The sequence below is a fragment of the Leuciscus leuciscus genome (assembly GCF_965113295.1).
Source record: "Leuciscus leuciscus genome assembly, chromosome: 2".
Lineage (NCBI taxonomy): Eukaryota > Metazoa > Chordata > Actinopteri > Cypriniformes > Leuciscidae > Leuciscus > Leuciscus leuciscus.
The window spans coordinates 40,808,942-40,836,786 of record NC_138726.1 but is presented as its reverse complement, the minus strand read 5'-3'; the positions used below and the strand labels follow the sequence as shown (position 1 = coordinate 40,836,786).

General features: G+C 37.6%; 1 protein-coding gene across 3 annotated transcripts in view; it reads left to right on the top strand.

Annotated features, from left to right (window-relative positions):
• fam189a1 (family with sequence similarity 189 member A1) overlaps positions 1 to 27,845 on the top strand; it is a 109,440-nt gene that overhangs the window by 78,093 nt on the left and 3,502 nt on the right. Inside the window, exons 3-8 of one of the 3 annotated variants that reach the window (XM_082162221.1) lie at positions 11,937 to 12,047; positions 16,625 to 16,756; positions 21,984 to 22,091; positions 24,868 to 25,028; positions 25,728 to 25,863; positions 27,647 to 27,725. In XM_082162221.1, coding sequence (XP_082018347.1) covers positions 11,937 to 12,047; positions 16,625 to 16,756; positions 21,984 to 22,091; positions 24,868 to 25,028; positions 25,728 to 25,863; positions 27,647 to 27,725 — 727 coding nt within the window. The remainder of the gene's footprint in view (positions 1 to 11,936; positions 12,048 to 16,624; positions 16,757 to 21,983; positions 22,092 to 24,867; positions 25,029 to 25,727; positions 25,864 to 27,646; positions 27,726 to 27,845) is intronic. The other 2 variants (XM_082162223.1, XM_082162222.1) reach the window with 2 other exon arrangements.

Genomic DNA, 27,845 nt, shown 5'->3' with positions numbered 1-27,845 from the left:
AGTCTAAGTCTAATGTCCTTTACAAAACTAAAACTAAAAGGTAAAACAACTATGTCGGACGATTTTGAAGTTGGAAGAGAAAATTAGAGTTTTTTTTCCCTACCATACATTTTCCGCCTACGACAGGTTACCGCCTGACCTTTCCAGCGTGATTACGTAATGTGTGAAGTCGTGGACGTGCAAGACAAGCATTTGTGGTTAATGTATATATATATTATATACAGTGGGGAGAACAAGTATTTGATACACTGCTGATTTTGCAGGTTTTCCCACTTACAAAGCATGTAGAAGTCTGTAATTTTTATCATAGGTACTCTTCAACTGTGAGTGACGGAATCTAAAACAAAAATCCAGAAAATCACATTGTATGATTTTTAAGTAATTCATTTGCATTTTATTGCATGACATAAGTATTTGATACATCAGAAAAGCAGAACTTAATATTTGGTACAGAAACCTTTTTTTGCAATTACAGAGATCATACGTTTCCTGTAGTTCATGACCAGGTTTGCACACACTGCAGCAGGGATTTTGGCCCACTCCTCCATACAGACCTTCTCCAGATCCTTCAGGTTTCGGGGCTGCCGCTGGGCAATACGGACTTTCAGCTCCCTCCAAAGATTTTCTATTGGGTTCAGGTCTGGAGACTGGCTAGGCCACCACTCCAGGACCTTGAGATGCTTCTTACGGAGCCACTCCTTAGTTGCCCTGGCTGTGTGTTTCGGGTCGTTGTCATGCTGAAAGACCCAGCCACGACCCATCTTCAATGCTCTTACTGAGGGAAGGAAGTTGTTGGCCAAGATCTCGCGTTACATGGCCCCATCCATCCTCCCCTCAATACGATGCAGTCGTCCTGTCCCCTTTGCAGAAAAGCATCCCCAAAGAATGATGTTTCCACCTCCATGCTTCACGGTTGGGATGGTGTTCTTGGGGTTGTACTCATCCTTCTTCTTCCTCCAAACATGGCAAGTGGAGTTTAGACCAAAAAGCTCTATTTTTGTCTCATCAGACCACATGACCTTCTCCCATTCCTCCTCTGGATCATCCAGATGGTCATTGGCAAACTTCAGACAGGCCTGGACATGCGCTGGCTTGAGCAGGGGGACCTTGCGTGCGCTGCAGGATTTTTATCCATGACGGTGTAGTGTGTTACTAATGGTTTTCTTTGAGACTGTGGTCCCAGCTCTCTTCATGTCATTGACTAGGTCCTGCCGTGTAGTTCTGGGCTGATTCCTCACCTTCCTCATGATCATTGATGACCCACGAGGTGAGATCTTGCATGGTGCCCCAGACCAAGGGAAATTGACCGTCATCTTGAACTTCTTCCATTTTCCAATAATTGCGCCAACAGTTGTTGCCTTCTCACCAAGCTGCTTGCCTATTGTCCTGTAGCCCATCCCAGCCTTGTGCAGGTCTGCAATTTTATCCCTGATGTCCTTACACAGCTCTCTGGTCTTGGCCATTGTGGAGAGGTTGGAGTCTGTTTGATTGAGTGTGTGGACAGGCCTTTTATACAGGTAAAGAGTTCAAATGGGTGCAGTTAATACAGGTAATGAGTGGAGAACAGGAGGGCTTCTTAAAGAAAAACGAACAGGTCTGTGAGAGCCGGAATTCTTACTGGTGGGTAGGTGATCAAATACTTATGTCATGCAATAAAATGCAAATTAATTATTTAAAAATCATACAATGTGATTTTCTGGATTTTTGTACCTATGATAAAAATTACAGACCTCTACATACTTTGTAAGTGGGAAAACCTGCAAAATCGGCAGTGTATCAAATACTTGTTCTCCCCACTGTATATATTTTTTTTTTGAAAATGACTGATCGTTTTGCTAGATAAGACCTTTAATCCTCGGCTGGGATCTTGTAGAGCCCTTGAAGCTGCATTGAAACTGCAATTTGGACCTTCAACCCGTTGGTTCCCATCAAAGGCTTCTTCAGTTCCCATTAATTTGAAGAAAAATACTGGAGTGTTTTCCTCAAAAACCTTAATTTATTTTCGACTGAAGAAAGAAAGACCTGAACGTCTTGGATGACATGAGTGTGAGTAAATTATCAGGACATTTTAATTCTGGAGTGAACTACTCTTTTAACTGTAAGCTGATAAATACTCAATGCACGCCTAATCAGTAGTGTTTTGTTTTGTTGTATTGCTATCTGTAAAAAATTACCTGTAATTTACAAGATGTAGCATTAATTTATGATAAAATACTCAACGCATGCTTAGTATCTGTTGACTGTGAAAGTACACAGTTAGAACTAGTTTAAGATTACTGTAGTTTTTCATTTTATTTATTAATAATTAGATCTATTCTCCCATTTTATGTTAAAGGCCTTTATAAGTGTAATTTCAGAGCATAAAGAACTGATTATTTTGATTTTACCCAAACAGCTGCTAGATTTACTTTGTCTCTTTGGAAACTCTCAATTGGCCTTTCTCTGCCTCGTGTCTCAGAGAGGAACCTTGCCTGCCCTCAGCAGTCGTGGCCTATAGATCAGTCTGTTTATCATGACCCTTTCAGGGATTAGTAGCTAACAGTAATAAATGAAGGTGCAAGCGATACCTACTCCTGGTGTTTAAGAAATTTTCCCCTGAATAGATCCAACGGCTGTGAATAACAGAACGCGGGGATTGCCGTGACTGCCTCTGCCCTTGGAGTCTTAACAATAACACCTCAAGGGTTTGTTTGGACAGTGCGAGCTAAGCGTCTGGTCAGGGTGGAGAAGTCACTTATGAGATATTTGCACTGAGACAGGACAAATGGGCAATGCACAGCTTTAATCAGATACGGCTGTGGCTGTGCATATTATACTTGCTGGCAGAGAAGGGTTTTCTACCATTCTCCTGACACGTAAATCACCCTCTGTAGTCTGTGGATCCCCCTGTTAATCTCCTGAATGTAAAGCAACCTCTAACCTTTCTCTCTTCTGTTTATCAAAGCCGCTATGAGAAAAGAGCAGAAAGTCAAGACCCACAATACAAAACACACACCATGTTTTTGTTTCACTGAAGGCTTGCTCACCCAGCCTGAATGTTAATTCTATCATACGCTTATGGGCTTTCATTGGCCATTCGTTCTGTCATTTTCACTTTTAGTTTAACAAGCCATAAAAACACTCTGAGACAGAATGCAAGAGATAAAATGAGGGAGACAGTAGAGGTCCAGACCTTTTTCCTTCCAAGCGTGAAAACAATGACAGGAATGGTGACGCGAAATAGAGATAACGTTTGAGAAAGAAAAAGAAGAGAGAGGAAGAACAAGTGAATGAATCCACCTTTGATTGTCAGTAGAATGATGTTTCTCTGCCCTTAAGGTGAGTATTCTAGGATGTGGAAAAGTGATTTGGCAGGAGCCAAAACAAAATGGATGTCCTAGAAGTAAACAAACTCTAAGAACAACAGAGAGAACGACAGAATCAAAACAACGCTGTCCTGATCTCATCCGGGCAGAGATAATTGAAAATAAATGATGTGTTGTCGCAGAGGTGCTGCAGACTAAATACTAATTTGTGCCGCAGAGGCGGGCAGGATGCTAAACCAGCATGTCAGCAGTGTGAACAGGCTGTAACCTCTCGCCTTCTCGTAGTTGCCGGTATAATCTTTTTTTATCATTAATTCAACTAGGCCAATTTAGATGTTTGCGGATTTCACAGTTTAAGCTAGCTCTGAGTCCACATGTGTGAGCTCTGCCAATAATTGCTTATTTATCCCTTTTTGCTCCTTCTTTTCCAAAAGTCCCAAGTCAAAAGGAGGTTATTTGAGTCTGTGTAGGGTCAGGAGACTATGTTAAAATTGGCTGTCAGTGTAGAAGTTTTTCTAAAAATGAAATAATCTTCCCGAAATGAATAATCAGCGGGGTCTACAATTAATGGACTAAGCTATCTGATAGCATTCCTATTTTTCTCAATGGCATTTGCTTGACTGGCACGTCATCCATCAGGATTCTTCTGCCATATTTTCTCATTAAACTTATGAATAATCACTCTGAAGCTGAGAGGTTCATTTCTCGCTTTTAAAACAACACCATAGCACTTTTCCTCTTCGGTCCCCCTACAGCTTGGAAGCGGAATTGTCCATTACCGCTGTTGTAAATAATTTACCCTACCGTCGCACGCACGCTATTTGTTTATCCAGAAATAACTATTTCCACAGACAAGGTAGAGTATGTTGCATGATTTTATGAAAGTATGATGTACTGCGACATCAGAAACGGCTTTTTTTTTTTTTTATAGGCTCCACCTATCGGCCATAGTAACGCTTGCCGTAAAGCAAGTCAAATTTGCAGTTATGTCTCATTCGAACTACAGATCCGCTACCCGATGTGGCAAACTTGCATAGTGCGGTTATAGCCGATAGAGGGTCGCAAAACGAATGCAGAAGTGCCGTTCACCCTGTTACGAGTTGATGAACCTCTGAAACGATTGGAAACATTATTTTAAGGCACAAAATAATCTTTGGTGTTGCTTTAATAGTCCTCAAAAAATGGTCAAAACATACCACTATAGTGAAATATTTGTGATTTTATCTCAATCAATTGTTTTTGAAGGAGATTAATTGTATAGTTATGTCATCTTCCAGCAGGGGCTATTTAGCCTATACTTACCAACTAAAACGTGACTGCTTGATATTAATGACATATCTGCAATTTTGTAGTATAAATGTAAAGATCAATTTCACAAAATAGCTAACACAGCAGAAATGCCTTCAATCTCCATCATGCAGCCAGCATACCCAGACTGTGATGGACACATTCACCTTTTCTTTGGCATGCATGATGTGCTCTTGATACTACATGCTCCCTCCGCCACCATATAGCTAATGAGTGTAATGAGGAGCTGGATGGGCAAAGACAGAGGATTGGCATGATGAAAGGTAATCCTCCATCAGCAGGGCAATTAGCAGCTGACATTAGACTGAGCTGAGAGCAGTGATGGGGTCTGAGACCTGCCCAACACACCTCTGTTTATCAAACAGAGAGACAGAGATGTGCTTAGTGTAAGTCATCACCCTGTCTGCAAATTGATTGGGGTGATATATTTTTTTTCTTTCTTAGCTATTTGACATTGATAAATTGAGTCATGGGGGCGAGAGATAGCTAAGGACCCAGTGTGTTTACAGTTTGGTGAAGCATGTGGATTTTGTTTAGGAATGTGTCTCTCTGGGCTTTGTTTGAACATCTTTGAAGTCAATGATGAAGGGTTTCCTTTTTGCTAAATGTCCCTGCTCCAGAACTTTTCTTAACTAGCTAGTGATGTTAGTTTTGCAGTCACGAGTTAGGCAACGTTGTAGATTGAATTTTAATTGTTAGGGACATTTTATTTAGTATTCAGGAGCACAGGTATAAGTCATACAGGTTTGGACAGACATAAGGTTGAGTAAATAATGACAGAATTTTTTATTTTGGTGTGAATATCCCTTTAAATTATTTTGCTATTGTGTTTATGTGTGAATGAGAATTTTGTTGAAATTCCCATTGTAACAAACCGTGTTCTTCTAATAAGCTGTTTTGATTTATTTGATAATCTGTCTCCTGATGTCATGATACAACAAAAGAACTATGGCAAAAAAACAACAACAGAAAACATTGAAAAAACAGGCTTTGGTTCGGAACGCAAACAACATTTCACTCATTTCCTCATTTACACATTTCCTCAAATTACACACTACACAATTACACAGTACTCACTCATCTATGTAAAATAACCAAACAAACATCTCCTCCACTGTTGATCAACTTTTCATGTCCAAATAATACATAATACGATTAAAAAATCATTTTTAAAAGAATGTGAGGTGCACACAGGTTTACGTCAGAGTAAACACATCAGGCTTTTAACTTTTAATTTATTTTGGAAAGGGAAATACAATATGCTAATTTTGCACTTGGGTAGATTACATTTGTGACCCTGGACCACAAAACCAGTCTTATGGGTAATTTTTTTTAAATTGAGATGAATACATAATCTTTCCATTGATGTATGGTTTGTTAGGATAGGACAATATTTGGCCGAGATACAACTGTTTGAAAATCTGGAATCTGAGGGTACAGAAAAATCGAAATATTGAGAAAATCGCCTTTAAAGTTGTCCATTTCTATTGGCGATAGTGCTGCATTCACTCAGAAAAATAAATGTTTTATATATTTAAGGTGGGAAATTTACAAAATATCTTCAAGGAACATGATCTTTACTTAATATCCTCATGATTTTTGGCATAAAAGAAAAATCTATAATTTTGACCCATACAATGTTTTGTTGGCTATTGCCACAAATATACCCGTGCAACATAAGACTGGTTTTGTGATCCAGGGTCACATTTGATAATTACATGAAGTCACAATTTAATCCTTTTTCAAATGTTGGTAGGAATTGTTCAGTAGTCTTTTGGTTTGGTAACATGCCTCTACCATTCAAACCCAAATTTACACACAGAATAAAGCTAATTGTCTTTTGAATTTGAATTCATGCCCTGATAAATTTAGCTTTTTTAAAATAAGCATAGAAGGTGTTAAAGGTCCCGTATCCCCTGAGGAGAAATAGTGCTCTGTTAAATGGGCTGAGTGTAAGTTAAGTCTTATTTGCGAGATTGCATCAGCCTATTGTTCAAGGCAGTTCAACTTTCAGGAGCTTATTGAGCGGTTGATGCTTGACTGCTCCACTCCTGAACAGTGAGTTTGATAATATTAACTGATCCTGCAATGGAGAAACTGGGTGCTGTTTTAGGATTCACTCTGTTTTTAACTGTTTATAACCTGTAAGTAATAAATCATAAATTACACCACATATGGACATGCACATGTTTTGCTGGGTGATGAAGATAGGTACTATGCAGTTCACAGTGATACATCTCAGATTGTATATATACATGTTGTTCTAAGAAAACATAAGGTAGTCCAAGTAGTGAAGAATGGGCAAATCCAAAAGAGAAAACATGGCTTTTGTGCATTAGAACAGGCCCTATAATGAAATGATGAATTACTGTTGTTTGATAATGTACATTAATTTGTGGTATAACAGTGTCTTTGCCGCCTCTAATTTGTGTGTATAAGTAAAATAGGAAATAAAAGCCATATAAAACCGTATTTGTCCCGTTTACGTAATAAAAAGTGTCCCTGGATACACAACACTGAATTGATGGTGCCAATGACAAACTATAATAAGCACCAGCTGTATCTCATCACAATCTGCCATGATATTCTGTTTTAATGCCCGGCTTCTCTTGTTCAAACCATATATCTCTGGCTCAGAAGCTGCTGATATGAGGGGCGGGTGGTGTTGATTGGACGGTAGGTGGTTCTTTTGTCACAGTGAGCACAATCATCCATGTGTTTGTATCTCCACCAGGTGGTCCAAGAACATCACAAATATTTTCTGCCCACATTTTAGCTCCAGGTTCTGGATCCCGATTTGTTTTCTTTAAAACCTCTAAATTAAATGTCTCTCAGCTTCTTGCTGTGGTCTTTCCAGTAGTTAATCTCGCTAGACTTCCTCCCCCTTTACCAGATCCTTTCAGCCAATAATGCTAAACCTAAATGCCAATACATAGCCATATTGACAGGTGTGAATTGTTTCATGGCTGAAGACCATTTGCGCCCAGCACTGGCGTTTGTGAGTGGCATGTGCCAGACGAGTCGTCGTACTGCTTGGCATGCAGGTGGCAGATGGGCTGTAATTAATGAGAACCTGTTAAACAGTGATATGTGAACCCACACGGTAATTAGAAAACAGCAGCATGGAGCCATGCAAGGTAATTAGTCCATCAGGGCCTGGGCTCTCAGGAGTCAACACTCCTAAGGGAGATTTTAGCCAGACAGAGACAACTAACATGCTTATTTAGAGTATTGAGCAATCCAACAAGTTATAATATCTTTAATGGTAACACTTTCTAATATGACTTTATTGGCGCCATATTGAATTTTACGCTGGTGTAAACGAGTCTGTGAGGGATAGAGTCTTTTCAATGGCATGTAATGTTCAAAAGTCACAACTTTTTTGTCACAAAACTGTTTTTGACTAATAAAAGTCTTTTGGAAGAAGTTTCGTCAACTGAACAATTGGTATGTTGTTACATCCCTCACAGCCTCGTTTTTTATTCCTGTCAAACAATTTAATAGCACTACCCTGACTATGGTCTATAATGTTCAATTTGTTAACATTAGTTAATGCATTAGGCCTCATGACCTAAGTATGAACAATAGTTTTCATGGCATTTTTCTGGGTTAATGTTACTTTATAACATTCATTTATATTAATGTATTTTTTATTTTTATATTTTTTGTATAAAATTTATATATTATTTATATATAAAATATAGTTAGTCGTACATTTTTATAGTTATATGCACTACCGTTCAAATGTTTTTTTGTTTAGTTTTTTTGAAAGTCTCATTTATTTGATAAAAAATACAATACAAACAATGAAAACAGTAGTATTGTGAAATATTATTGTAATTTAAAATAACTGTTTTCTATTTATATCTTAAAATATAATTTATTCCTGTGATGACAAAGCTGAATTTTCAGAAACCATTACTCCTGTCTTCAGTGTCACATAATCCTTCAGAAATCATTCTAATATGATATTTTTTTATCACATTAGAAAACAGTTGTCCTCCATGTGTTTGTGGAAACTGTTTTTCCAGGATTATTTGATGAATAGAAAGTTCAAAAGAACAGCATTTATTGATTTTTTTTTTTTTTTTTAATGTTTTTTTTAAATGTCTTTGTTGTAAATTTTGATCAATTTAGTGTATCGTTGCTGAAATAAATTATTTTATTTGAAAAAAAAAATCGAACTGACCCCAAACGTTTGAACGGTAGTGTATATAATATGTGTTGAAGTTAACATTAAAAAATGCTGTAAAAATGGTTGTTCATTACTGAAAGAAAAATTACTGCAGATATCATATTTATACAGATAGTATGTAGAAAGCTGCTGCTAAAGCAAAAGCCCAGGCAACCTGCAGAATGCCTGTGAACCAGTTGGAGAAGACAGCATGTTGCAATTAAAGTAAAAGATTGAATTTGAGTTGCAGTAGTAGATTCAAAGCATAGCAACTGAATTTGTCTTTTGATATTGCTCACTGCTAACTACAAAGCATTTGCTGAAAGAACCATTTTCCCTCCTCTGTACTACCAGCAGAGTAAATTAGAGATAGACAGGAATCGTGTATTTCATTGGCTACGCTCAGCTTGCATTGAAAGGACGTCTGAAGAGTGGCCCATTAAGCTTTCCCTTATCACTCGCGTTCTGAATAACATCTTTTCAATTTTTGCTTTACAAAATCAGCCTCATTATTGCCTGCATTTTAACCTGGTCCTCAGCCATCATTTGTGCTGTAATGTGTTTTCTCTCTCTAAAGTGATGGAGATGTTACCTTCCTGCCTGAAGCTCGGGTTTGGTTTCATATTTGTCATCTTGTACAAGAAAAACATTCTAACATGATTGTTGTTGTCAGTGATTAATTATGAAAATCCAGTTTCCCACAGCAAGCAACAGCAAATGTGATGTGTGTAAATCACATTTTTTAAATGCTTATTGGATGCATATATTCCCACCCTGCCTATGCTCATAACCTTTCAGTGTCATTTGGTCAACAAGACAGAACACAACCTAGTTCAGTCATTCAGCTGCAATGGATCACCATGTCATCTCGACAATGTCTGCACTTTATTAAGTGTGGGGGAAATCAAGCGTGAGGTTTCCTGTGCGCCTGAGCCAAGGACCCTCACAGCCCCAGGACACTTGTGAACCTCCTCATACATCAGCCTCTTAAATTTCGAGTTTGCTGGTAGCCTGACATTCATATCTCCCAGCATCCCTCACACCCCCCTCCCGCATATTGTAAGCGTTAATCTGCATCTATGTGACAGAGTTGAAATGACTCTAACTTTCACTTTCCAACTCCTCTCACTCTGTCTCTTTCTCTCTCCACTGACATGTCTGGTATTGCAAGGTTAATGTCCCGTCAGGTAGAGGGCCTCATTAGTAAATTATCGTGTTGTGGAGGTAAGGCCGGTGCTGATATACGGCTCAGTGTCCTAGCCAGTCATCTGCCCAGGCTGGACCTGATGTTCTCCCACACACAAACTGTGATTTAAAGCAGCCAGAATGTCTGAAATCCCAGAAGTGTCAGCTCAGAAATAAAGAGAATTGTTTTTAATGGAGAGTTGGGGAGAGGAACCAGGAGTTGCGGTTCTGCCAGCGGTGCAAAAAGAGGAAAAATGACCACGCTTGAGCTCTGTCAAGCGGCACGGGTCCGCATTGATAGGATGTGGGACGGGGGAATTACGCAAAGATTGGTTTCTCTAGCTGACCATATGTCACTGGCCGTGTATCAGCATGGCCTACTGAGGAATTGTGGGAGAGGTAGTATATCAACACCCAGAGAAAAATAGCCCAATGCTCTGAAGTGCACTTGTGTTATTCATTTATTCATGTGAGCTGTTAGGGGCCGTCTCTCACAGTAATGAGCCAGGGCTCAGATGGTGAGATCAGCGTTAATTGTTTTGGTTGAAGTCATTGATTATTGAGTGCTTTAATTATTAGTCACATCTGTTCCTTTCGCTTTCCCCATGGATGAATAGTTCTGATCAATCATGTTCGATCTTTCACGCTCTTACGTCAAGTCCCATAAACCACAATTGGTTTATTTTTGGTCTGATAAACTAAACACACTCTGGTAATGATTAGACTTTTTGTAAATTGTCTTGCAAATAAACTAGATAGCAAGATTAGAAATCAGATCGTCTAAACACTGAAAAATGAAGCAGAAAGTGTAAGCGAGAGAGAGAGAGAGAGAGAGGGAGAGATCCTGCACCAATTTCCAGGGCTCCCATGGCCACGGAACACGTGGTTGTGAAAAGTAGGAAAAATATCTTTAAAAGTCATAAATTATTTAGTGAATAAATCTTCTTTTATTTTTAGTTATGCTCAACTCTATCAAATCAACATTCATTAATATTATTTTACTTTCATAATATACATGTTTGGAATATTATTATTTTTTAATTAATGCTTTTATTTAGCAAGGATGCATTAAATTGATCAAAAGTGCCATAATAACATAAAGACATTTATAATGTTATATTGCAACTAAATGCTGTTCTTTTAAACTTACTATTCATCAGATAATCCTGAAAACAATCATGGTCACTTTAGATTAGGGTTCAATTCTCACTATTAACTATTAACAATGACTTTTGTCTCAATATACTCCTAATTACTGCTCACTAATAGTTTGTATTATTGGGTAGGAAAAAATGGCCATGCAGAATAATGCATTAATATGTGCTTTATAAGTACTAATAAACAGCCAATAATAGTAAAATGCATACTAATAAGCAACTAGTTAATATTGAGAATTGAACCCTAAACTAAAGTGTTGCTAAAATTATTATGGTTTCCACAAAAAAGAATAAGCAGCACAAATGTTTTTTAAAATTGATAATAAGAAATGTTTCTTGAGCAGCAAATAAGCATATTAGAATGATTTATGAAGGATCATGTGACACTGAGGACTGGAGTAATGATACTGAAAATTCAGCTTTGACATCACATCAATAAATTACATTTTCAAATATATTAAAATGGAAACATTTATTAGAAACTGTAATGATATTTCACAATATTAATCTTTATGGTGTATTTTTGTTTAAAAAAATGCAGCCTTGGTGAGCATAAGATAACAAAAAAAAACATTGACATATCTTATCAACCCCAAACTTTTGAACGATAGTGTACATATTTCACAAATAACTGGAAAGGTCATGGACCGTTGGCCAATATGTGGGAACCCTGTATGTGGAATCCTTCTGCAAAGGCTGTTTAATGAGGTGAAAAATGGCATCCTACTGTTTTTTTGTTTATTAAGAGTCTTAAAATACCACGATAACCTCAGAAACTGACAGTCTGTTCTCTTTCTTTCTCCACAGATAACTTTCTTCATGCTGTTGTCTGCTGTGTGTGTGATGCTGAACCTCGCAGGAGCCATCCTTTCCTGTCAGAATGCCCAGTTGGTCAACTCTCTGGAGGACTGTCAGCTGGTGAGAGAGCCATGTCCTGAAACACATGCCTGAACCTACTTCTTTGTTGTAAAGGAAACCTTAAATAGATTTGTATGTCCAAACTGAAAATAGCTTAGTCCTAAACCTGTGTATTTTATCATCCTCTCAAAACTAGCCTGTCACTAAAGAATCAATCCATTGAGCAATTACAGCTCCCAAGAGCATCATTCATTAACACGATGCCCTTGTCAAGATTTCAGTGAAATTAGCTCAACATTCAGTCGCTAAGGCAGAGAAAATGAGAGTGTCTGCCGGGACCCTTTTTTACGTCCTGTAATATTCTTTTGGAGCAGAAATAAATATTAACACCCACCACCTTTGTCCTCATTAAAAGGGGTGCCTGATCAGCGCCGAAGCTCACTGGGAGTTTCTAGCAAAAAATAAATAAATATCATAATTAGGGATGGGCATTCGATTAAATTTTATTAGTCGATCGTCGGGAGAATTAACGATCGACTATCGATTAATCATTAATATTTTTATATTGAAATTTATTATTTCTTTAACTTTTTATAAATTAAAAATGCAATGAAAATACAAAAATACAGTTTGTTTGTCCTCGATGAGATCTTTATTACAAGAAGATCAACTTGTGGCAGTGAAACTGGACGTTCGGTAGACTTGAAGATTCCTGCGGTGCTCTAAACCAGCGGAACCTGCAGCTGCGAGCACCCATGGCCACTTCATCCGTTTTCTGTGATCGGATAGCTATCCGGTCGTGAAAAGACCAAATCTAAATGCCCTCCGAAACGCATTCGAGACGGATTTAAATCCGATCGCTCAAACCACTTTATACTTTATATCTGAGACGCATTCCAGACGAAACTGGACAAGAGTAAATGCATCTGGTTGTTGAAACCACATATGTAAATTTGACTTATCCCAAAAATGATAAGAAATAAACGTGTGAGAGCGTGTTATAGGCTAGGCCTATATGTCATGTTATATCCAGATATGACGACGCTACTTCAACACGCATCACCACAGATGAGCATCTATTCATCAAGCTAACGTGCAAACTATCGCAAATCAAAGTGAAAGTCATTCATCAACACACAATCATCTTCATTAAAAGTAAAGAACCGAAATGATCTTACCAGGGCTGTTGCCGCAATATCTTGTTGCGGTCTTTGATTTAGAAATTTTCGCTGATGATCAATAAAATGCAGCTCATATCAGTTGCATTCGATGACGTACAACAATTTAAATATGCATATAGCGCGGGAATTCAAGATCGGATTTATATCCGTTTTGCAAAAACACATTTATGTGACCAGGTGTAAATGGAATCGTTTTGATAAATCAGATAGCTATCCGATCTGAGAAAACGCATGAAGTTCCCATAGAACTTCTGCACCAGTCTACTGATTTCTGTTGAGAAAGATAAGCATGTTGACATGATCTGGGATCAGACGCGACCGCAACCTGGTGACAGCCAGTCCAGCCGCCGAAAACACCCGCTCTGAGCAGCCCGGTCTCACCCCAAAACGTCATATACTGACGCGTCTTGACCATGCGTCAACATACGACGAAAAGGGTACCCCTTTAACGTCAATATGAGACGCAGACAGAAGCGCACCAGCAGCGCCTCCTAGCGGTACCCTAACGCATACCTAAACCTACCCATAACCCGAATCGTCACACATGGACGTTATGGGGGTACCCTTTTCGTCGTATGTTGACGCATGGTCAAGACGCGTCAGTATATGACGTTTTGGGGTGAGACTGTCAAGCCGGGGCAGCCGGGGACTGACGTTGCCGGGATGCACAGGTACCTCCGCGCTAAAATTAATTCCATTGCTTCAAGACACACTACGCAACGCAACCTGCATTAGTTTAATCGATAACAAATAAACGTGATCGACGAAATTCTTAACGATCAATTATCGATCGTCGATTAATCATGCCCATCCCTAATCATAATCATACATTTTCTGGGGAGAGTAAAGAGTGCAGCAGATGAGTGAATAGGAGTGGGTGAGCCTTCATAGTGGAAGTCAGTTCACGTAAATTAGCCATGCTAGTGCCGAATGTCTTGTCATGAGATCACTTTGCCTTTGCTAGAGAGGAAACAAATTCTTGAGACGTTGTTTGAATATGAGAATACATAATGAATGTTTATTTTATAGTTCAACTGTAAATTGTCAGTATGAAAGCTGTAAATTGAAGAGCTAAATCTATAGATCTAAAATATAGAATCTAAAACAAACAAATTGTCTTTTATTTTATTATGGCAAATCATAATACCTCTGAATTGTTTTTGATACTGGAGAATATCCTCAATGAATGCCACAGTATGTTTGTGTGCCGTCCATTGTGTTCTTTGAATGAAGGCTTATAAAGGAGATTAATAGAGCAGTCAGTCTTTGCTGTGGTTTCTATTGAGGTTGATTTATCAGCTCTACAGTGGGTCCAGTGCTGGCCCAGCATGGCATAACAGCTCAGCACTGCTTCCCCCCATTTCTGTTATCCAGAACTGGACACCCCTCTTCAGCTCTAAGACCATTTATCCGCCTGGTGTGGAAGCAATAAATAACTAAATGATCAGATGAGAAGTAGTATTCAGAATGGGTGGCAAATTAATTTATTAGGAATTTCTTTAAATAAAACATAGCACTAAATTGCTATGCTGAAAAAACAATTGCTAGAGTTTAGTTGAAGATCTTACAGTAATTAATTGTTCAACCATATCTCTGTGTACATTATTCACCAGGTAAGTCTTATTTGTTTGTTTCAAACTCAATTAAATGCATGACTGGCTTTCAGGTTATGGATGGAGGCTTTGAATTCATTTCAGCTTTTTTCTTCTATCAGTGATCTGTTGTGTTTGTGGGTTTCATTTTCAACACAAGCTTCTGCTTTAACATACATACAATAAAATTACCATCAATCTTTTAAAATTTATTTTGAATGTGAATGTAGTATATGTTTATACAGTATTCATTAAAACATGAAAATTGACTTCAACGACTTTTATGGCAAAGCTATTTCATAATTTTGAATTGAGTAATTCAACCATGAGTTAAATAGTGAATTAGTTCAGCGCTTATTAGAAGCTGAAGTCTTATAGTGGGCAGTCAGTAAGAACACACAGGGATGATAAAATGAAACTTTCTTTATAAATAATGATCAGATGTTTTTTTTAGATGAATGCACGGTGAAAGTGTTGATGGCTCTTTGAAACGGTACCGGGAAATGCTTTAATGATTCATCTCACAAAGGGTTGAGCACCCACATCATGTGCCATGAGTTCAATAGATTGAACGTGTCATACAGATGAAATATTCAGCTGCTTTCAATCATTATGTCTGTGAAGTTTGATATGAAATCCTGCATTCATATAATCAAATATAAATGATCATACTTTTTCTCCCAGCAATCAAAATAAGCTTAAATTGTGACGTTCTATGGTTTGTGAAATTAGAGGGAACCTATTAAGGTTTATTTTATTATATTAACCTTATTTTTCAGCAAGCAGAAGCAATACCAGGCATTTGAAGTTTCACTCAATCTACAGCGGAGAGATTTGTCTCACAAGATACTTATCTTAGAAACATATAGGAACTAATTACATGGTGATCTTTCCATTGTCCTTTTCGTAAACAGGACCTTCATAATCCTCCAGTAATTCTCAATAATTGACAGAAACAAAACACTGCTTTAATCGCCTATCGTCATGGAAACAAGTGGCGGTTCGCACCTTGTGCTGTTATGCTAAAACAGGTCAGGTGATTTTCCTTCCCTTTGTCTACCGCTTCAGACCAGGTTAAAGACAGACTTCTGTCTCCAACAGTCTCTACTCCACCTGATTTAGGGATTAGCATGTCGGATTAAGCATCTCTCTTCTCTGCCTACTGAACACTCGCCTCCTCAGAGACTTGATCCTGCCATGACTGAAATATTAATGAAGTTGTTTCCTCGATTCAATTAACCCCTGCTTGCAAAGTTCACACATCGCTTTTGTGCAATATGGGTCAAATGGCGACTTCGTTTCAGTCTAACACAAAGCATTTATAATGCTGGACCACCATGTATGGGATTTATTAAGATCTTTTTTAACAAACATGAATGATTAGGCTTAAGCTGTTAGGTTCAAGAATATAGGAAGCCTATAAATATTGCAATGTGGAAGACATAATTAATTAATTAATTAATTAATTAAATCTAAATTTTTCAATAGAGTAAGCTTCCACAAATATGTAGCAACTTTTTGTATGAGACAGTTAACCATTTTGCAAATAAGGGGTAATAGTAATATATTGTTATATATTTACATTGAAAAAGTGATTGAATTTAGGTAGTTTGTTCTTTTATAAATATGACGCTGTCTGATAAAGCTGCCAGCTACAGTATTAATATGTCATCCATGGTAACTTCTAACTAACAAGTTTGTTTTCAAAGGCATCTAAACAGCAGTTTTTGTTTAACATTTCTCTCCTGCTTCTTTCCGGCAGACAGAGAACTCTATTTAATGTGTGCTGAACAAATGTCATCTTTGTAACGTGCTTATGAAGTGCTTATGAAACTGAAACCAGTTTGTTTCTTTCCTTGTGCAGATCAAATTTGACAGTGATGGTGTGTGTGTCTGCTGTGAGCTCGAGCACCTGAAATCAACCTGTAATAATCTGGGAGACACACTTAAACTCAACCCGCTGAGGGACTGCAACACCATACGCCTCCGACTGAAGGTATCTGTGTGTGTGTGTGTGTGTGTGTGTGTGTGTTTTTCTGTCTAGGTGGGGAACCTGAAAGCACAATCCTCATGGAAACCTCAATTTAGGTCCCGATGGTGACACGAGTCCCCATGAGTTAAACAAGCTTATAAATCAAACAGAATTAGTTTTTTTGAAAATGTAAAAGTTCAGAAAGTTTTCTGCAATGAGTAGGTTTTGGGGGTAGGGTTAATATAAGGGGATAGAATAAACAGTTTGTACAGTATAAAAACCATTAAAAAAGTAAAAAACAGTAACAGTAAAAAAGTCTATAGAGAGTCCCTCAAAGATAGCGAACCAGGTGTTTGTGTGTACTTGTAGGTTTTTGTAACATGCTTGTATCTGTATCTGTTCACAAAGTAAATGACGGTAGATAGGTTTGGATGTTGGATGTTTGGGTGATATGATGTTTGAAACTGATTTCAGAACATTGTTAACATAGCCAGCTAGTTTTCTTTATATTCGTTAAAGTCCCATTGAACCGTAAGTTGCATTTGACTTTACTTCAGTGTTGTGACGTATTTCCAAGTGAAACAGAATTTTGAATAGAGGGCAGGGTTTTACTTCAGCGCACCTCCTCTCCATCTCTTGCTCATAGCTGACTGACGGCTGGAGGGGAGTGGTTTAGCGTTTTCAACCCAAGCCGTCAAACTGACGTCATCAGAGAAGGAACACCATTCCAGACCGGAAGCAAATGTTCAGATTTTGATTAAAGATTACCACGACAAACACTTTTTTTTTCCCGTGTATTAACTTGCACGGATTAATTGTTCACCATAAGACTAGAAATGTGTGCTAACAAAGTAAATAGGGTCAATTTTGATTCAGTGACGACTTTAATAGCCTCTTCAATCATTATCTTTATCATTACTAATAGACTTTTTGATTGCCTCCAGTTAATGAATATTGGATCAGACAAGTAAATGAATAGAACAAAATGCATTAGACATGTAAATGATGATTATTTTATAATCATGCATGTATTGTTTGAAAATCTCTAGTCTTTAATTAGCCAGATTAAAAACTACCATCATCAATATTCTTTATAATAAATAAAATGGGTGGTGTCTCTACTAGAGAAAGCAATGTAGTAACTTTTATCTATATTCCTTGATTGAAAGGGAGAAGGTCCTGCATCTTTACAATGAATATACTTGTATGTTTATACACTCACTACCATTCAAAAGTTTGGGGTCAGTAAGATTTTTTATATTTAATATTTTTTATATGCTGTTTTGCTCACCCTGGCTATACATTTATTTGCTCACAAATACAGTAAAAACAGGTTTATTGTGAAATGTTATTAAAATGTAAAATAATTGGTTTATATTTGTTTTTCATATATTTTCAAATGTAGTTTGTTCCTGTGATGATGGCAAAGCTGAATTTTCAGCCAGTCTTCAGTGTCACATGCTGATTTGCTGCTCAAGAAACATTTCTTCTTATTATCAGTGTTGACAGACTGACCCCAAACATTTAAACAGTAGTATACTGTGTATAATTAAGGACTGGACTGTAGAGTAATAGCACAGATGTGAGTATTGAGTGGTGCTAGTCTGCATTTGTAGTGGAAATTTGCAGATTCAGACCCAGGTAGGGATGATGTAGAACTACGAGAGATAATGAGACCTCAGTCTTTTCCGGCACCATTATACCTGTGGGTCACTCCAAAGGACAATCCCTGCAGGAATGGCACTGTAAGTCACCTTAGATGAAAAATGAAGAGTTTCAGTGTTACAAAGTGTTCATTTAGTGAATTTAACATGAGTTGCTTTAAAGCAACTATAAATATACAACTATTTAAAACTCTCTTTACAATCCTACAGTTTCTAATGCATTGTTTTTGTGGTATACAGAGAAAGAGATATTTTAAGCATTAATGGTTTTGGTTTGTACTCTTGTTCTGCTATTTGGCTTTAAATGTTGTTTTTGAGTACCAATCATTTTTGCATTGTATTTTTGAGGAATATATTCATAAAATATCACACTTTTAGCTTGGAGAAGTATTTTTTGGCTCTGTTCCCATGCACATTTGCCGTGTTCCTTCAGGGATTTCTCCATTTTCAAACACTTTTTAATTTGACTTTTAGAGAGTATTTGAACCATTTAGCAGAGCAAGAATTACACGCTATTCCCAAAAACGCCAGCCTTATTGGACATGTCTCTTCATGTTGTACTATGGATCTCTCTCTAATATGCAGATGAGACTCAGTCATCATTAGTTATGCATCTTCAATTAGCGCTCGCCGTTGGTTTCTTTTCCAGTGTCTAAGCAATTCACTCATGCTAGCCATGATCTCGGGGCTTTTGGCAGCTTTTGAAACGGGATGTGGTGATGTGAGGCTTCCACAAATTTGCTTGTACAAAGCATCCGCCGCTCTTTATGAAATCAAGAAAAACACATGCCTGTAAGCAATTGCTTATCATTGCTTGTAAATGCCTCATGAAGCCTTTTCAGTCGTGTGAAATTATTATAATACAGAAAACTTTTTTACATTTATTCATAATTTTGCACTGTACATCTTCTTTCCCTATACAGTGTTGTATTTGCAAGGTATTTGTAATGCCATCATAAACATATAGGCCCGGTTTCACAGACAGGGCTTAGATTAAGCCAGGATTTTTATTTCATATATTTTTTCAATCACTGAAAACTATTTTGAATAGTTTTAGTTTTAATTAACAATAACGTCACTATATGACTATTGAAGGTTTATATTATATCTGTAGCACTTACTCAGGTGGCGTTATGAAACATAAATAAGATTTATATGCTTTAATGCTATCACTGATGTCTGAAGGTTTCATGTCTTTTTATGGCCTGTCAGGTCAATTGAGATGGCTATAAAAGACCCTCAGTACAATTAATGTTATGGCTCATTGGCATATTGCACAATGTGACTCCCTCATTGTAAGGGTCCTGGGCTATTATATACCACTGGTGTGTTTCATATTGACAGCCTCGTTTTCCTTTAGGACTCGTTTGTATTGAGGTATAATACTTTTGAGGTGTTTGTCACATAATGACGGCCAGTGACATGTCAGACTCAGTACTATCATATCTGATGAAACCGATTGCAAGTATGCTGTCCAACAACTACACAGATTACTGGTTTTGACCATCAACATGTGAATGCAGGAAATGGTACCATGTTCCATCAGCATTAAGAACTGTATGAATGTATTTTCAGAATGTAAGGTAGCATGTATTTTCATCATTCTTTAACCCCCCTCTTGTCGTCATGGGGACATGTGTTAGAATTGCTGGCTCAAAATGGGAAGAGCAGGTGTTTCTCAGTGGAGCTGACCTAGTACCTCTGTTAGATGTGCTGGAACACAACTGCACAAACTAGTTCTGCATCCTACTGGAGTTAGTCCAATCATAACATTAGCTTGTTGTATAGGTACATACTGTAGGTGGTCTTGATCTGTTTGAAGTGTGGTTCAATTGATGATTCTTCAAAAAGACTCCATTTGAATCAGTCTGATGAATAATAATAATAATTCATTACATTTATATAGTGATTTTTCTCGCTCTCAAAGCGCTTTACATAGAAGGGGGGAATCTCCTCAACCACCACCAATTACTGAATCTTTCACATAATTAACTCATTGAATCAGTCAGAGTGATTACTGAATCACTCTCTGACACACTTACTTAACTGCCCGTTATTACTTTTTCATTAATGATGTCTGTTTTGAAATGAAGCCAGTTTTGTGTACTAGTGTACTGTTGTTAAATATTACCTTTTGAGTTTTGTTTTTTAAATTAAATGATATATTGATATTTTAATTAAAAACTGAATAAATTTATAAAAAAGATACAATTTGGACCAAAACAGAACATAAATTTGTCCAGACCCTTATTGTTTGCATTTGTATAAACACATCCTCCCCCTCCAAAGAGGAGGTCCTGGCCTTTTTGGAAGGTTATAGTCATGTAGAAGCGGTTAGGCCTGTCCAGTCCTCTTAGGATGGGCTCCTTTCACCTAAAGGACTCGTGCACATTTAAGAATTCAGCATTTTCCTTGAGGACATCGCTGGGTCACATATATTTCTTCTTGTCACAACGAGAGATCGGACAGGGCTCTGATAAGCAGGTGTGTGTGATGAGCTGTCGTGAATACTGAATGTATTTAACATTTTGTGGATGCAGATCTACCACCCAGCTCAGTCTGGCAGAATTCCAAACAGTGCCAGTGACGTCCTTGGGTTTTTCTTTCTCTTGATGACTATAGTGGTGGCTACACGCTCTCGCTTATGCTAATAAGTTATGCTATATGTATGTGTATCGATTCTTAAAATCCCAAGATTAATTTACTTTAACTCAATACCTGCATTTTCTTGCAATTCCTTGTGGGCTGCACACAGTACCAAAGCACATCCGGTGTAGTCTGATTCATGAACAAATAATTGTCCTTTATAGGTGGATGTATACATGTTATATAGACCCGTTTAGTGGTGTTCATGAGGGGATAACTGAAGTGATCATGAGGTTATATCTTTTGTTTTTTTTGCATAATTTTTCACATTGGTAGTAACATTTTTAAACAAATGAAATGCATTTAAAGTCAATTTAGAACTTCAGTTTTGGGTTGTTTATTATATCTATTATATTAATGGCCGTTAAACTGCATAGTTTGGGCCATTTTTTTAATGAACATTTTTGTTCCTAGTTTCTAGAAAGTTCCTGTATATTTACATCAAAAGCTGAAGCGGAATGGACATTGTAACTGAAATATACAGGACTGAATCAGAATCAAATCAAATTAAATTGGAATGTGGGAATCAAATCAAATAGTCCTGCTAGTCTTTGAATGGGAATCGGTTTTTAAAGCTGCACAAGGACTTTCCCTGATTTCAGCTTTTTGTGCTTATCTTTTGCAGAACGATGAGGCCATGCAAAAGTCCCACTTTGGTGAAACCATTATCCCTCTTATCCATTATGTCATTGCTACTCTCTCTTTCTCTCTCTCTTCCACACATTTGTTCTTTCCTGACTGCCGTCTCTCTCACTCTGACTAACGGAACAATAAATGTTGGTCCCAGCCTAAGGTTTTTCCCAACAAAACAATTGCCACTCTCGTTTATTTTCTCTCTTTCTCTCACTCTCCATCTATCCTTCTCTCTTTCTCGTTGATTCTCACCTTCTTGTCCTCTCCCTTCTTATCACTGTCTCTCCATTTTTCTCTCTGTCTCCCAGGAGCTGCTTTTCAGCGTGTGTGCACTGAATGTTATCTCCACCATTGTGTGTGCTCTGGCCACTGCCGTGTGCTGTATGCAAATGGTTTCTACTGATTTACTACAGATGGTAAGTGTGATCCATACCGCAATGTGTGTGCGTCTTTGTGAGTGTGTTAATGCACATTACATTTTCCCATTACATCATAATGGAAAGATCACAGAATTAAGACAAGTGAACATATAATAGTTTAATTAGCAAAATGTCAGAAAAAAGTGTGTAGTCTATATTCATAGCCATCAAAATAAATAAAGGCAATTTAATCAAATTTCATTAAGTGTACCTTATATTGATCTTAATATTTTTTTTACATTAAGCACAGTTCAGAGCAAAATAACACAGTGGATTTGGTGGTATACAAAACCAAATCATTAAATATATCCTCTGACTACATCAGACATACACTGAATGACATCTCATACTTCAAATTAACCCTTATGTTCCTGATTGCCTTGTGGATTTAGGAAATAATCAGTCTAGACATGAATGCTGATTTTTGGATCTTCCTATCCTACACATCAGGGCATACCCTCCCCTTTTTTTCATGTTTTGCTGGTCGAGAGTGGTCTTGAACTTTGTCAAATTAGTTGACGTTATTTAAAAGAAAGGAAACCTATTGCCTTAGGACAATTACAAAAGTCAATTTGAGCCACAGCTGTTTAAATAAACTTATATTTTTCGATTTGTAGGAAAACGTTCCTACAGTTCCTTCCTAAAGTTATACGTTTCCTCCAATTAATGTACTGACAAACCTGACATCGTGCAAAAAATAATAATAAAAAGATTTGGTTACCAATGGCATAATAAAAGTAACCTATTCAGTAGTGTTACAGAGATTATGTGTTCACATGTTATTCAGCTCTTCTCTTATGGAAATAAGACAACTTTTTTTTTTTAAGCCATTGATGCAGGAGTCTTCATCTCATCCGGTTGTACTTCATTTTAAGCATATTTTTCAAAAGTACTGTACTATTCATTTCTTAAGCATTAGATTGAATGAGAATGAGACCCCAGACGTTACAATGCGCCGTGGGAGAGAACTGCTGATCTGTCATTGCTCACTTTTAGTTGATCTGTCTTTTTCAGCCAGCCTGTTTTATGTGAGAGAAAATAAACTTGTGGCACATAAAGTTGTAATATTCTTTAAGAGTGGGCTTTGTGCGCTTTATGGGCGCTGCAGTAAATTGCACAGCCTCATGGATGGCTGCAGCAGAGGCATGGGCACAGGGAGATGAATTGAGATGACTTATATTAGCATGACTGCGGCTCTGTGAATCGCTAGAGCAGTTGTGGGATTAGTTTCGACTCAGGGCACAGAGTGGCAAAGCGAGAAATCACCACTGTTACCAGCTGCACAGTCCATGCACAAAGACAACAGATGCCCGAGGGCAGGGATGAGGGGAAGCACTGCATGGAGCTTTTCCCGTTGCAGCTGTGTTACCTGATTTCATCATAGCCTTATCATTTGTATTTTTTATCTCTGCATACATTGGGTGGTTGTTATTTAGAACCATGTAATGAAACGATACACATTCTGATGCTGTGATACTTATACTGCTGCCTGAACTTATCTGTCATTTACAGTCACTGCCTCCCTTAATGATGCTTAAGATCAGAGGGATGATTTCAGTATCTTCTGATTGATGAGGCTTCACATATTCTTATATGACATCAACAGGAAAGTGCATTGTCATCATAAAAAAATGCTTTAAACCTATCCTTGAACTCATAAGGAATGGCACAAAACGAGTTACTCTTCCCATCTGAACTTTTCAACCGGCTGATTCATTACAGATCAGTGGAATGAAATTCACCCTGTTTAAAACACCAAAAGAGATTCACTATCTTATGCATGACGTCCGCTCACTAGACAGAACTTTTAAAAGCAATTTTCAAGGGATAGTTCACACAAAAATGAAACCATTTACTCACCTCGTTCCAACCCTGAACTAAATACATTTTTCTGTTGAACATAAAACAAGACCTTTTGAGAAATGCCTTTTTTTGTCTTTACAATCAAAGTCAAAAATGGAGAGTAAATGATGGCGGAATTTTCATTAGTGGGTGAACAATTCCATTCAGACAGTGAGGTCACATCCAAATCATCATGATAACCTTTGAACCTTTCTCATAATTATGACTCTCTTAATGTATTTTCTTAATCATATGTTTTTCTATTTCTGACTACCTACATTTTACATGGCTGACGAATATAGAGATGCACCATTATGTAATTCTCTCAAATACATTAAAAAAAGAAAAGAAAAAAAGATTTGGAATGATTATATCCTTGCTTTGAAGTAAAATTCTTCTTTTCCTTTGATAATTCATGCATCAGAGGATTACATTGCATAAAATGAAACACTTTAGCCAAAGGGTCTCGACAGGGTGAGACATGGCTGTACTGTAGCTACCCTCACTGTACTCATATCCTTACAAATTATCCAGACCTGAACTACTTTTCTTTTCCCTACCAACTGACATCCTACTTTTAGTTTTCTTTGTTTTGAACGCAATGAAAATGATGCAACTGGGACTGTGAAACCACAGAATTTGTATGGTGAATGATTTCATCATTAGATGGTCATCAAATTCACTACCAACCAAACGTTTGGGGTCAGTCTGGAGTAATGATGCTGAAAATTCAACTTTGCAACAACAGGAATAAATTAGATTCTTAAAATATATTGAAATATAAAACCGTTATTTTAAATTGTAATAATAATTCACATTATTATTGTTTTTACCTTGTTTTTGGTCATAAATGCAGCCTTGGTGAGCATAAAATACTTCTTTCAACGGTAGTGCATGTTTAAATTATTATTATTACTATTTTTTTTATCAGTTCATGCCACACAGAGCACGTGCCCTGAGCGCTGACTGTATGACCCCTCATGGTACCATCTTACACCAGACGTTGGACTTTGACGAGTTCATCCCACCCATCCCGCCTCCTCCCTACTACCCCCCAGAGTACACCTGCACACCTGTAATGGAGGGCCAGAGGTAAACCCGCACACAAACAACATACTGATTTCCAGCTGACTAGAAATGACCTAATATTTGCACTATATCTGAGAAACAGTTTGATCTCAGATTGCTTGGCTGCAAATTCTGTAATCTGAAAAATAGAGTTTTGAATAGATTGATTCACAGAGATTTATGAAATTGTCCCATGGAAATTTTCATGTGAATTCATTCCATGTTGTATAAGTGCAGGTCTCAAGGCAAACTGCTCTGACAATCCATATTATGGAGCGGCAGGGTCCCTGGCCTGGTGTAAATCCACCATTGATTTCTCTGTCTCGCACTGTGAGACACTCTGCCCACCATCCCATCATAAAAAACATGCTGATGAGGCTGTTTAGCCCGCGGCCACACTAATGTGTCAACAAAGCAGTAAATACATAGAGAGCAAGAGCAGCCCTACATACACACTGAGTGCTTCAATGCACAATCAGTGTCAGGATGTGGTAATACACAAGAAACATGAAAAAACACCCATTCCTCCCCTCCAATATGAAAGAGGGAGTTTGGTTAATTTAAAGAATAAGACTTATTACTCACTGAGATGAAGAGGAAATAGTTTAATTTTCCACAGTTCCTAAATGGTCTCACATATATTTTGCAGCTTCCCACAGCCAAATTTGTTGAAGCATTGATGTAGTGTTATAATCATGTTTTACCAACATCTCTGTCCATTAGAGGGTTGCATCTGGACTTTCCACACTCTCCCTTCAGTGCTATTTATGGGGTGCCTATTAACAGCCCCGGGGCTCTATATCCATCTGAGCTGCCACCACCCTATGAATCTGTCGTGGGACAGACACCTGCCAGCCAGGTAAGAGCTGACACCTTTTCTACAATCTACTGTAATGATTCATTGGCTATGAAGGGAGCATGTTTAAAGAATATTACTCATTTTGGGTGGCTACAAAAAATGTTGATGTTCTGAAGGAGTTTCTGTGAACAACTGCAATATGTGACCTTTACTGTAATAAAACACCTGTCATATTTGAACTGAGAAGTTGACCCCATTTCTTATTGGTCACACGTATTAAAAAAGTTGACAGTTTCATTCCATTTTTGTTGTTACAGCCACATCAGCAATGTGATTTCCATGAGCAAGGGGAGTACAATTCCCCTTGTATAATGTACATGGGGAATTGTACATTTAAGCTTAAAACGAAGAAAAAATCTAAATCTAAAGTTACTTGTTATAATAATATACTTTTTTTGGACTCACACCACATGACATTTTACAATCTAAACTAACCCAAATAAAATCAATTAATTTTCATTCAGAAATTAAAACATGTTGTACGTGTGAATTGCATTTGATGTATTTTTAAATAAATGAATAGATGGTGGTGGTTGAGGAGATCCCCCCCTTCTATGTAAAGCGCTTTGAGTGCCGAGAAAAGCGCTATATAAATGTAATGAATTATTAATTATTATTATTATAGATGAGCGTCACATCAGTTACTGTTTTATGATAGTTCCTGGTTTCTCATAGATTTTACTAGTAGTTTGCAGGTATTTCAGTCTTAAAGCAATGCATACCACTAATTCAGCAATGTACACTCATTTGTCTGTGTAAAGCTCGGCAGTCAGAAGAAGGTCCTCCGGTGCACTTGAGGGGCTGAAAGAAATTAATACAAGTGCCTTTGTATAATGGATTATAATTTTCTCTGGAACACATCAGCAATACAGGCAGGAATTTCATTCCATTTAAAAGAAATGGGCTCTCTTATAGTGAGAGCTGGCCCTGTTTTATGAACAATGATTTTTCATCAAATTTCACTTCTTCACCTGATGGAAGGGAACAAGAGCTCTCCTCTTTTCAAAGAGATGCACAAAAGACCACCAAACCTTTCAAATCCAGCGACTGAGCTTGTGATTACGTGTTATTTTGAAGATTTGTTTGCTACCTAAAGGAATCTGTGGTTAAAAAAAGGATGAAATCCCAAGAGGTTTCCTTGATTTTAGACCTTTTTCATGTGAAGTGATTGATAACCATCTGCAAACAAAGCAGCAGGGGCATTTCAATCATGGAGCCTTTTTTTACCTGAAGCACAAGCCTTGTGCTTGAGAAGCTTTGAAAGAAAAACAGCAACACTAGAGACTGGAAGAAATATTTTTAAATTTATATAGTCAGCTTTTTATACAGCTATTGACTATTTCACATTTTTATAAAAGTCCAGCTGTGCTGTGTACTTAAGCTCTCTGTATACTGGATCATTTCTCTGTATAGTCTTTTATGTGTTTTGTATCAATCATGTAATGAGGAATTTTTTTTTATTTTTTTTTTAGCACACACTGTGTGGTCACAATAATGCAGAAGTTAGCAGAGCAAATCTGATCTTAAAGAGCCCCCTGCTGGTCATGGGACGGCATAGACATTTTAAAGCACTGCTGCGATGCCAGATGTCAGGCTGCAGCAGATTTCTCACTGCCAGATGTTTTGCTGTCTGATTCTCCTCCTTTTGCAGTTGTTTGTTATCGTCTTCAGGTGTAAGACCGTTTTTAATCACCATCCTCTCCAGAAGGTTACACTCAAAACAGTTTGAAGCTTGTGTTTTAAATGCATAATAATTTATCAATTAGTTTTTTCTCTCATTCAGATCACCAACAGTCTAGAGCAACAGGTCACCGAGTCCAGTCTGTGCGAAAGGAACACCACAGCTGGCCTTAGCACTCAGGGTGAGGAGGCTGCAATGATAACACAAAGTCAGAGGTTTTCCCTTCTCTGGAGTATCTATGTAGGATATGGGCTATTTAGAATTAGAAGGCAATCTTTGTTTAAATATACCATTACCTCGA